At 49.0% G+C, this 12,460-nt stretch overlaps 1 protein-coding gene across 4 annotated transcripts; it reads right to left on the reverse strand.

Moving 5' to 3' along the window:
- On the reverse strand, positions 1–12,260 carry LOC147342827 (pulmonary surfactant-associated protein D). 4 transcript variants are annotated; one of them, XM_086381758.1, is made up of 9 exons: positions 12,109–12,260; positions 11,250–11,321; positions 10,629–10,830; positions 6,181–6,297; positions 5,791–5,898; positions 5,374–5,481; positions 4,895–5,011; positions 3,914–3,997; positions 1–602 (listed from the first exon to the last, which is right to left on the reverse strand). In XM_086381758.1, exons 3-9 carry the CDS (start codon positions 10,825–10,827, stop codon positions 226–228), a joined length of 1,110 nt encoding a protein of 369 aa, XP_086237884.1. In that variant the 5' UTR covers positions 10,828–10,830; positions 11,250–11,321; positions 12,109–12,260; the 3' UTR covers positions 1–225. The 4 variants fall into 4 exon arrangements, with proteins under 4 accessions (XP_086237884.1, XP_086237887.1, XP_086237886.1 ...); XM_086381761.1 differs by lacking the exon at positions 10,629–10,830; XM_086381760.1 differs by lacking the exon at positions 3,914–3,997.
- Between the last annotated feature and the right edge of the window lie 200 nt (positions 12,261–12,460).

The following is a 12,460-nucleotide window of genomic DNA, read 5'->3' on the forward strand; positions in this document are numbered from 1 at the left end:
TTTCTTGTGTGAAGCCAGTTTCAAACTTTATTCTGAGGGATGTATTCCATAGGAGCCCTGCCTCTGGCCTTATCCTGTGGCTCTGTGGAGAAGCCCTGGCCAGCAGAGGGTCACCATTTTATTGAAACACTGGAAAAATGCAGCTCTGGGCACTGCCCATCCCCCCCCCCCGACCCCCACCGCCCCAACACACACACTACGTATGTGTGTGTGTGTAGGAGGAGCTCAGAACTCGCAGATCACGAGGCGCTGCTCTCCGCAGACCTTGTCATTCCACTTGCCGTTGGGAAAGATCTCCACACAGTTCTCTGAGCCACCATCATTGTTGGGCTCCTGGGGGGCCCAGTTGGAATAGACCAGGGGCTCCCCCGTGGGGTAGATGAAAGTACCCTCCTTCCTGGTGTCGCTCATGCTCAGGAAAGCAGCCTTGTTCTGGGCTGTGGCCAGCTGAGTCAAGGCCTCGTTTTCAGCTGCAGAACGTGGGGAGGGCAACTGTCCTCCAGCCTGTGTGCAGATCTGCTGGGCATCCTGAAACGTTTTTTCAGAGCCTGCCGTCTTAAAGATCTTCTCCCCGACACTCCGGCCATTAGGGAAGAGCATCGCTAGGGGAAGAGGAGAGTTAGGTTGGGGATGCGGCAGCACCTAGATCTTGTGCTTCAACTGGAGTCCCCAGCTCCCACGAGGGTACCAGGGCACCAGATAGAACAAAAGCAAGGCACTTAGCTCCTGATAATCCATCATGCAAGAGGTGAGGACCCTGGAAATCAGGTGCTTACATAAGAGGCCCAAAGTTGCCCAACTGTTCGATGTAGACAAGGATCAGACTTTGCTGGAGGTAACACTAAAGCTTGCACTTTCTGTTCCTCCCTATGTTGCATGCCAGAATCAAGTTTTCAGTTCTCTGTAGGTTGGAATGACTTTGGGAGGGAAATGACACCATGCAGCCCAGGGCAGTTCCTGGAAGTGTGGAGAACATCATACTCACTTTAAGCCCTCCATGGTGATTGGGTACATGGGGTTGCCACAGGGAGTTCTGTGCTATCTGAAGGGGTGAGGGCAAGGAAAGGATGGGGGTGCATCTGAGAACAGCCTAATATTGGCCTCGACATGCGTGTGATGAAAGTCACTCAGCGTCCCTGGACCACTGGGCAGTGTGTGTGGCAATAGTGGGCAGGATGGGCTCAGCACTAAAGACACCCCTGTTTTGGATCCAGAAGACCATGTGTTCATCCTGACCTTGGCAATGATGGTCCAGGTGGACACAAGAAAGTCACTTTCCTTTTCAGGGTCTCATTCCTTATTTCTAAAGTAGGGGTATACTGTAAAAGAGTATCTGTTGGGGGCCAGAGTGAGGTACTCCGCCCGTGACAAAGGTCATGAGGAAGGAGGCTCGACATACGCAAAGGCGGGATCGAGCCTCAGGAGTCCCCCTGGAAATCCTCGAGCGTCTACCCCCATAACCAGAGCCTGCCTACTTTACTACTTTGTGCTCACCTACACCTCTGACTTTACGGGGGGCTGTCCCCCACCACCTCTTTTGGAGAAGGAGTTAACTTAGAGCTCCAGTTTATAATAATTCCTGGGCGTGGTAAGAGTGTTTTAACCTACAAACTCCTCTGAAGGTTCTCTAGCCTGCCTGACAGGCTCGTCCGGCCACATGTGATTGCTCACAGCCTCCCAACCGTGAGAGGCACGAGATGCTTTAAACCTTCTAAAAACAGGTTCCTTAGAAAAGTTAGAAAACTATTAGTATAAGTATAATGGGCTGATTAGAAATTGTATTGGTGAAGGGTTTTTCATTTGTTGAGCCAATGTTTGTTGCTAAGTCTCCACATCCCCTGCCCTTACACACATTAATGAATATATAGAATTAACCTTTGATATTAATCACGTTAGACCTTAGGCTAAGTAAATTCTTTCCTTAACTAAAACCCACTACACCCTCACCCTGTAGGAATGTAACTTTATTTGGGTGGCGTCTGTTTTGAGAATAATCAGCCCTGGAGAAATAAGTGTCCTGATTGACTGACCGCTGTCACAAGGAGAGGGTCGTAAATTGTCAGCAGGCCCCCCTGGCCAGAAGATGATGTAACACCCCTAAGACCTCTGTATACATTTGTGTGAAGCACCTGACTTTAATAAAAGTCAGGACTGCTGTCCCCATGTGACTTTTGTATAACATCTCAGTGTATAAAAACAGACTCTGGAAAATAAAGAATTGGGATCAGTTTCTCGAAATACTGGTCTCCCCATGTCGCTCTCTCTCTCACTCTGGCTGGGTCTCCATCTGGAGCGCGGAACCCACCATGCTTACTAATTATGCCTGGGCTTCTAAGATCCGACCGGGGAGGCCTCAGTGTCTCCTCTCCTTCGGGAGAACGGAAGGACGCCTGCGGCCTACGTAAGTGGTGCAAACTTCTTGTCTTGAAGTTTTATTGGTCCCCCGCGTAAACCAAGCTACTCAGCCTCTTTTCTCCACTGAATTTTCCTACTGAGCTATCCTTATTCTATTACTCTTTATATCTCTAATTATTATCTAATTGAAGCTATCGTATCCTGATCCTCGCCGACGCCGTCTCTCCTTCGAATACCCTGGATCAGCCGGGGCTGGTCCCCGGCAAGTATCCTCTGTGTGACGTAAGTATCTCTTCTTATTGTAACCCATCCCCATCACTCTGACTTCTAGGGTCATACATGGAAATTTTGAGGGCTCTCTGGACTCTTTAGGAACCCAGACTGCACCCTGACTGTCTGCCCTTCTCTGAGTAGCTTCAACAGGTACTCAGGGAACAGATTCTCTGGGGGGTCAGGACGGCACCCAGATCAGCCCTGAACAAGGTCAGTGTGAGTCCATGTGACACTACTGGGCTTACACCCCACGCATCTGGGTGGGTGTGTATTTGTATCAGTGAATACGCCCATGTGTCTATCTGAAGATACATGGGCAGAGTTAAGGTCCATCTGGATAGGAAAGGTCATGTGTACATGGTGCTCATGTATGTAGATGATGTCACATAGGTGGAAGGAGGAAGGAGGAGGAGGATGCTTCTGGAAGGAGGAAGACATACCAAACGCTGGCAACTCTCATCCTTAACTACTTTGGTACTTAGTTGGCTAGAGTTCTAAGAAGCCAACAATATGTCTCACCATATCAGGCCCCTTTATGCTCTGCTCCTTCAGAACATTTTTTATCAATCACTGAGTTTGGATGAATGATGTGAATGCAAAGCTGTCCTCAGGGAGAGCAGAAAAGGAGGAGGGGCAGTTGGTGGAGAGTCCCAGGGCACAGGGCACTCAGTGTGCTCCAGGAGGCCTCTGCCTGCTTAGGATCCAGGCTTAGAGAAGAATCTCTGCTTTAAACACCACAAGAGGTGTGGGGGAGTCCCGAACTGACCAGAGGCTGGAGGCAGCCTGCTCCTGCCAGACCTAGGGGCATGTTTAGGGAGAGATACTTGGTGATCACATACTAAAGACAGGTCCCCAGCAGCCTTGAACACCACATGAAGCATCCCAGCCCCACCCCCATGACCAGGTATGGATTCTCTGCTGCCCTGGGCTGTGTGGCTGCTTCTCTGCTTCTTGCATACCTGGCCCCACGGAAGAAAGACAAGGGTTGGGTATCCCCTTGTCTGTCATAGGGACCTGCCCAGGGTATGCTGGGATAAGGTCTGCTGAACTGGTGACACTGACCACTTCCTCCTCCTTGTTCCGTGTATCTACTTGCAGTTCCTGGAGCACGGCTCTGTCCCAGCCTTCTCCTTAGCCCCACTCCTGCCCCAGATCTAGGTCCAGTCCCAATCATGGTCCCAGCAAGTCCAATTTAGACCCAAGCCCAGCAAACTGCAAGCCAAACCCAGACTAAGTCTGAGGTCCATACTTGGGGCCTGGCTCAGGGTCAGGTCCAGGAACTCACCTTTCTTATACTGAGAGAAGGCATTCTGGAGCCGTTGTAGTTGTCCCTCTAAGATTCCCACCCGCTGCCTGAGAGCATTGACCTCTGCAGGAGAGAGAGGCCAGGTGAAGACAGATCCAGAACAACCTGGGGTCACTCAGAGCCCAGGACTCAAGGGAAGAGTGTCCAGGTGGAGATGCAAGTTGGGGGTGGGGTTAAGGAGGTAGAACAGACCCTAGGAATCCCACCTCTGCTAACCTAGCTGGCCTCTGCTTCCCACAAGATTTCCTGTGGTTCTCTTGTGACCAGTATCTCCTGAGCAGGTCCCTGCACCTCACTGACAGTGAACCAGATGTCATTTTAATTCCAGATTCTGTCGATAGCACTTCCTTTTGCATTGCAGGGGGTGGTATGGTTGTAGGAGAGGAATACACATAGCTTGAGTATTTCCCATCCATTGAGTTATTTGCTGATCAGGGTTATCTGATGAATTGGAGAGGCAGGTTTGCTTGTCATAAAGATCAGATAGAAAATCTGCTCAGGTTGTCCTCCAGCGAGTCACAGAGGCTAAGACCAGAGTCCACCTCGCCATACACCGTGTCAACTTTTCCTGCTTTGACCCCCACCTGTAACTAAATGGGTTACCTGAGAGGAGCTGCTGCTGCTAAGTCGCTTCAGTCATGTCCGACTCTGTGTGACCCCAGAGACGGCAGCCCACCAGGCTCCCCCACCCCTGGAATTCTCCAGGCAAGAACACTGGAGTGGGTTGCTGTTTCCTTCTCCAATGCATGAAAGTGAAAAGTGAAAGTGAAGTCGCTCAGTCGTATCCGACTCTTCGAGACCCCATGGACTGCAGCCTACTAGGCTCCTCCGTCCATGGGATTTTCCAGGCAAGAGTACTGGAGTGGGATGCCATTGCCTTTTCCACCTGAGAGGACAGCTGAGCTAAATAAGGCCTCCTCCCTGCCCTGTACCCAACGGGGGCCTCCAAGGCTTCCTTACCTGCAAGCCCACTCTCCCCCTTTGCTCCTCTTTCTCCAGGAGTACCTCTGTCTCCCTTCAGTCCTGGGGGGCCCCTGGCACCTGAAGGCCCCTGTGGACCTATGGCTCCAGCAGGCCCTGGGATCAGAGAAGTAGAAATGGGTGAGTGCTGAACATATATTTCAGCATTTTCACACCCCTCCCCCCAACCTCCACACATGAACTTCCTATCCCCCAGCCATACACCCTTCACATTTACAAATGTCCCTCTGTGCCTGAAAACTCTCCTGCATCCTCTCTGTACACTGACTGTCCCATAACCTAACAACCAGCCTTCCCTGAATACAGATAGTCCCTGCTGCTCATACCACCCTCTACCCGGAGACAGACAGTTCCCAGAACCCAACACTGGCTCTCATCCTGGAATGCCAGCTCTGATCTGGAGGGTGGTGGGGGTGGGCACAGGGGAACATGAGCCCAGCCCCAAGTCCATTGCTCACCTTGTGCCCCAGCACGTCCAGGGGCTCCGGGCTCACCAGGGGCACCTCTCTCTCCTTTGAGACCTGCAGGGCCTGGGGAGCCCTGAATGCCTGGGGCACCCACTCCTCCTGTAGAAGGAACACATTGGAGAAACATGGCTGAGAGTGCGCTCAGCAGGTACAATCTCCTCAGCAGTGCAGCTTGTCACTCACAGCTCCAGGTGAGAGAGCGACTTGGGAGACTGCTCCTGACTGCTTGGTCTCCTCTAGGAAATTCACTCGGTGTGAGAATATGGGGGGAGAGGCCCAGGCCAGGCCAACCAGTTGCGGAGGTTCCAGGCTTTTCCAAGCACTGTGCACATACCCTGGTCCCCACAAGGGCTGCCAATGTCACCCCTCCCTTCTCCCTCCCTCACCCACCACATACCACCCTCCTACCTTTGGGCCCAGTCTCTCCTTTGGGGCCTGGTGTGCCTGGAGGTCCCATGCTCCCCTGCTTCCCTGAGGGGCCCTCTCTTCCAGCTGGTCCAGGCATACCTGGAGGCCCTGGGAAAAAGGACCAGCCCAGTCAGTGACACTGAATCTCCTTGGAAGTGGAGTGCATAAAATATGGGGCTGTAATAGAAGTCAGACAGGCAGCCTCCTCCAAAAGATGTTTCTCTCACTCTCCGCCCTCCCCAGGAGCTCCAGCGTTCCCTGAAATAACCCCGTGCACCTTGAGAATGACCTTCTTCCTCTTCCTGGGGAAGAATCTGTGCATGCCTACTGCCATGGCCTAGCGGCAGCACACCATCTGCAGACACCTGCATTCCATGCCCAGCTGCTCACCAGGTGGTCCAGTGTCTCCCTTTGGTCCAGGTTCTCCAGCAGAGCCATTGTCTCCTTTCAGCCCAATAGGGCCAGCTAGTCCAGGCATTCCTGCTCGTCCTGCAGGTCCTGGTGAACCTGTGGCAGAAAAGACGGACATAAAGCTGACCCAGCCAAGGAGGAGCCAGCTGCCTCTAGAGTCAGTGCCCTGGCATTCCTTCAGGGTTCTGTAGGGTGTAGACACTCCCCCTTCAGGTGACTGGTCCAGTGGTGATGCAGGAAATGCATATCCGCATCCCCTTTTTACAGGAGAAGGAACAGGCTTGCAGAATTGGAGGCAGATCCAAACCAAGACTCGCCTGATTTTGCATACAATGCACCTGCCCCTGCCCCAAGGCCACGGTATTTATGGCAGTTAAGTCTGTCAGCTTTTACCCTGGACCATGGACTCCCTGCCCTCCCCCCTTCCCAGAACCAAAGTTTATGGCAGAAGTGACACCTGACACTTACCACCAGAGAAATAGACATCAAAAGCACAATGAGCTGTCACCTCACACCTCTCAGAATGGCTATTATCAGACAGCAAATAGGAAGTGCTGGAGAAGTAGAGAAAAGGAAAGCTTTGTGCAGTAGGGATGCAAATGGAGCAGCCACTATGGAGACAGCATGGAGGTTTCTCAGAAAGTTAAAACTAGAGCCACCGTAGAATCCATCAATTCCCCTTCTGAGCATTTAACTAAAGAAAATGAAAACACTAACCTGAAAAGATATATGACCCCCAAGTTAATTGCAGCGTCATTTATGGTAGGCCAGACATGGATGCAGCCTAGAGCCCAAGTATCTGTGGATGGATGAACGGATGTAGAAAATGCAGGGTGCATATACAATGGAACATTATTCAGCCATAAAAGGGAATTAAATCTTGCTATTTTCAGCAACACTGGTGAACTTTGAAGGTACTATGCTTAGTGGAATAAGTCACAGGGAAGGGCGGTACCATACGATCTCACTTACATGTGAAATCTAAGAAAACAAATAGAAACAACATACTCACAATACAGAGAACAGATTTGTGGTTGCTAGAGGTGGGGTTGGAAAGTGAGCAGAATGAATAGAAATCTTCAAAACGTACAAATGTCCAGTTTAAAAAAAATTGATTCCTAGGAATACAATGTACAGTGAAGTTACTATAGTTAGTAATCCTGGGTTGCATGCTTGAACATTGCTGAGCAAGCAGATCTTAAAAGTTATCATCACACACAAACTGTAACTATGTGTACTGATGACATTGGCATGACTTATTGTGACATCATTTCACAATATATGCAAATATGAAATAATTATGATATACATCTGAATCTATTATAGATCAATTCTATTTTAATATAAAGAAGAGAAAAATCTATGCAACATGTTTTTAAAATTAAAGAAGATAGTCAAAATTAATGTGCATCATCAAGTGATAAATGTAGGCTATAAATACTCTATTTAATTTGAATCAGTTTTTTCAACATGTCCACGCATGTGACAGGCATGTGCACATGTAACACACATTGAAAAAACCACAAGAAGAGCATATGCAAGTGTTAACAGTTATTTTATCTAAGGGGCACAATTCAGGTAATTTTAATTTGCTTCTTTTTGTGATTAGTGATCACATGTTAATTGTTTTGTAAAAATGATCAAATATTTAAAAATCACATTACCTTAAGAGGGCTGCCTAAGTCTGAAATTATGAGAGATTTACCTTCAAAGACTAAAGGGAGAAATAACTATTGATTCAAGAATTATACACTCAATTCTGTGAGCTTGGTTATTCTTTTTTCATTGAGATGAAATTCACATAATATAAAAATAAACTTTTTTTTTTTTTTTTAACAGTGATGTGTAGATTGCAGGATCTCAGGTCCCTGATCAGGGATTGAACCTGAGGCCTGGCAGTGAGAACACCGAGTCCTAACCCCTGGACTTCCAGGAATTTCCTATAATTAGTCATTTAAAGTATGTGATTCAGTGGCATTTAGAACATTGACATAATTGTACAACTACCACTTCTCTTTAGTTTAAAACTATTTCATTAATCCCAAAGAAAACCTCATACCCATACTCCCTCCCTACCTCCTCCTAAGCCCTGGCTACCTCTATGCAGCTGCCTGTCTCTGTTACCTATTCTGGATATTTTATATAAATACATACAACATATGACCCTTCGTCTCTGCCTTTTTAAACTAGGAGTAACATTCTCGAGGCTCATCCAATTTGTAGCACATCTCAGTACTTCGTTCCAGTCTATGGCTCAGTAATGTTCTATAGAATGAATACAATACATTTTCTTTATTCATTCACTGTGAATAAATGTTGATAGACACTTGGGTTGTTTCCATCTTTTGACTGTTGTGAGTAAGCATTCATGTGCAAAAAGACAACAAAAGAAATCTGTCAGTTACTACTAACTTGTTCATTCACTTATTTGTTCATTTCCTCATTATTTCATTTCTCTGTTCACTGAGAATCTCTCTGTGGAACATGGCTTTCTGCCTAGCACTGAGCAGGAAGTAAATGTCAGCACCAGGTCCTGGTCTGCAAGGAATTTGCCACTGAAGTTTAAACCATGAGGCACAGGTAATGAGTGAAGAAAACAGCTTATGAGATGTCCCTCATCCCATCCCAGTACCCCCAACCCATGGACACACATGTACTCATAGGAAACAGGACTTCAAGGCTGAAGAGGATTCAGAGCCCTGGAGAGGAGAGGTGACATTTCAGATCTGGAAACCACTCCCCCAGGGTAAGAAGGGCCAGTCTTGCCCGGGCCAAGAATGTGCAGGTGGAGGGAGACTGGGGTATTTGATGGGTGGTGAGAGCCTCTGTGCTGGACATTGTGTCCTGCTCTTAGCTCCAATTCTCGCTAGGTAATCAATGGGAGCCCCGAGGATGGGCCCCACATCCCAGACACCCTGTGCTCAGGCAGAGACACCTGGTCCCTGGCTGAGCCTCTCCTGGGCTCCCCCCTGGCTGGGGAGGGCAGCAGGTACCTTGGAAACAAGTCACTCCTTAGAAGGGAGCATTAGAGGTTGCCCATCCTTTGCACAAACCATGGCGGCCATGAGAGCAGGGAGGTAGAGGAAGGGATACTTTTCAATTCAGGGCCCCTCAGGGAGCTAGAGAGAGCTGGCATTTTGAATACCACCCCTCCTCTGAGATTACTTCTAGGCAGCATTTTCAAGCCCCAGCCCATTCATATTGGGAGCTACTTTCTCTCTTAAAGACAGATAGATAAGATACTTGTCTCTTACCCTACAAATCCTGGGGATGTTATGTATTCTTTTCAGCTTTAATGTTGTTCATTTCTTTCCTCTCCAGTCAAAGCACAAACTCCAGAAAGATGAAAGACCTCAGTTAATCCCTCCACATCCCTGGCCCAGGGCCATGGTGATCCCCTCCTTGTCACTGGTTCATCAAATTCTCACTTCTTGCCAGTAAAAACCAGATCTTCTCCTGTGGGGCAGTGTTTCCAGAAAATTCTCTTAATAATCAGTACATTTGGAAACCGCAGGAGAATTCAGCTTTTTGGTACAGCAGAAGGATAAAACTTTATCTTGAAGACCAAACAAAGAAATAAAGCCTTGGCTCAATTCTTTGTCACTGTGTGGTTGATATTATGCTCATCTACAGATGATTAAACTGAAACTTACAATACTGTCATCAGTTAAAAAATATTTGACATTCTGCAGAGGCAACATTTAATACAAATGAGCAACAGTTAAGTTTTGGAGTGTGTGTACTCAGTCGCATCTGACTCTTTGTGACTCTGTGGATTGTAACCCAACAGATTTATCTGTCCATGAGATTTTCCAGGCAAGAATAATGTAGTGAGTTGCCATTTTCTATCCAAGGGATCATCCCAACCCTGGAATCAAACCCACATCTCTTGTGTCTCCTGCATGTGTGTACTAAGTTGCTTCAGTCATGTGCAAACCAACAGACCATAGCCTTCCAGACTCTTCTGTCCTTGGGATTCTCCAAGTGAGAATACAGGAGTGGGTTGCTATGCCCTCCTCCACGGGATCTTCCTGACCCAGGGATCGAACCTGCATCTCTTACGTCTCTTGCATTGGCAGGCAGGTTCTTTACCACTAGCGCCACCTGGGAAACCCAAGAGTTCTGGAGTAGGGGCCTCGAAATATCAGTCATTCACTCATGTTTGTACATTCTTGTGGGTGGTTAGAGTCAGAAGATCCTAGGGGAAGAATCAGGACAGCTGGTTATAGAGCTGGGGGCTTTGGCAAGCCAGTCTTTGCCAATCAGTAAAGCCATGTCTCAGGTGGACTGAAGTACTGGGGGAAACCCACCTACTTGGAAAGGCCATCTTTAAGGTTTCCACAGCAGAAGATTCAGAGTTTCTGGGTTAGTTACAATTCCAGTGCCCACCCCTTCCCACCAGGACAAGTCCATGGACCCAGTTCTACCTGGATCTCCCTTCTCCCCCCGGGGGCCTTCTCTCCCATCTCGTCCATCACGACCAGGCAAACCACCCTCCGGGGGGCTACACATGACCAGGGTACAGGCGTTGGCCATTGTTTTCTGGGAATAGATCTTCATTTCTGCTCCCAGGGATCTCCAGGGCTGTGTGAGCAGGAGCAGCACGGAGAGAGGGAGGAGAAGCATGTCCTAGGCAGAGGAAAAGAGAGAGGCGGTGCTCTTGGTCCAAGGACGAGGCTTAGGGCTGGCCCAGCTCCTGGAGGTCAGGAGAAGCCCTTCCCCCATCTCCTCTCTCATCCTCTGGGGCCAAGAGTAGCAGGGCTCCAAAAGCAGTTTCGGGAAAGTTAGGATAAGGTCTGGCCAGGGAGGACATGTGTGGACAGCTGGGTCTCTGACCTGGTCTGCCAGCAGCATGAACCTACTCTCAGATGGTCTGTGTCATCCCTTTTGGGCTTGTTATCCCTGCCAGGGGCACTTTGGCCAGGATGTAGAATTCCTCACTGAGGCCATTGTCACACCAGGAGGGACCCACTGAGGGCCCTCGAGTGGGACCCTTCCCTCTCTGGGCCTCTTTATCCCTTTTGATATCAGTAAGTTGGTTGCTTTACCTCTTACAATGCTGGCTTGTTTCTTCTCACTTGCTGCTCTGGAGAGACAAGTACTGGAGTCTGCAGTGCTATCTGAAAAGAAAGCCAGAGGGATAATGCTTGGTAAGATCTGTCCTGAGCACAGAAAGGTGCATGACTGCTTTTTTTCCAGGATTTGTCATTCCTGGGCTCCACCAGGAAAGTTCCTGGCACACTTAGAGTCCTGCCCAGACCTCCTGAGAGGACTTGGGATAGGAGCCTCATGGAAGAGGGGACCTGTCAGATGGGTGCCATCAGGGGGAGGCTAGCTTCAGAGGAGGAAAGCCAATGTCCAACAGAGCTTCCAGTCACCATCAGAAAGTGACTCAGGAGCTAAGTGATATCAGGGTGGGTGCAGGACATGGGTCACTTCTGGTGTTGGGCTTCTTTCCTCTCTCAGAAATAAACTGTAAAGTTTTGAGCATGGAAAAGAATCATGGGAGGTGCAGGGACCTGGAAGAAATCCCAAGGGACCTGTGCAAAGGACCAAGGGTTGCCACGCAGGCTGATGTAGTGGGAAGGAAGGGGTTTCCTGGCCAGAGAAGTGCTTCCTTCCAAGAGGAAGATGACATGCACTTTCCAAAGGGACTTCCAGACAATGGCATCAGAGAGCTGGTTGGATGTCACATCTCCCCCTCTCCCTGTCCTGCAAACACATCTCCTGCCAAACAAAGGGAGCAGAGTGAAGAGCACCCCTTATTACCCCATTTTCTTCCATCTCCAACACTGAACCTCATAGAGTGGAAGGTCTACACACACCCTGCCTTCTTCAACTACCCACATAGGTAGGGAGATATTCACCAGACATTGGAAAACAAGAGGCAAGGACAGAGACACTCACAGTGGCTTCCTGTAGGGCTCCAGCACGTCCAGGCAAATTAGAGTTCCTGGGCGAGAACTGGCTCCTTATACCTGTCCTGTAACCTGACTCTCAGCCCCAGTTTCCTGAAAACGCTCTTCAAGAAGTAGGGTAATTTCCTTCCTTATTGACTCACTCAATTGCACCCTCACCTGGGTTCTGGACACCTGCCACTGCAATTCATAGGACTACACACACCTTAGAGTTCAAAGAGCACCCTCAGCCCAAGATCTCATGGTTCCTCGCTGCAGCCCTGTGAGTAAAGAGGCAGCATCAGTGTCTGTGTTTCATGGATGTCCAGAAATCCAAGGTCCAGAGAAGCCCAGCCAGCTGC

This window comes from Bos grunniens, chromosome 28, assembly GCF_055505025.1.
Source record: "Bos grunniens cultivar Pamir isolate PY7600 chromosome 28, Bosgru_T2T1.0, whole genome shotgun sequence".
Classification (NCBI taxonomy): Eukaryota; Metazoa; Chordata; class Mammalia; order Artiodactyla; family Bovidae; genus Bos; species Bos grunniens.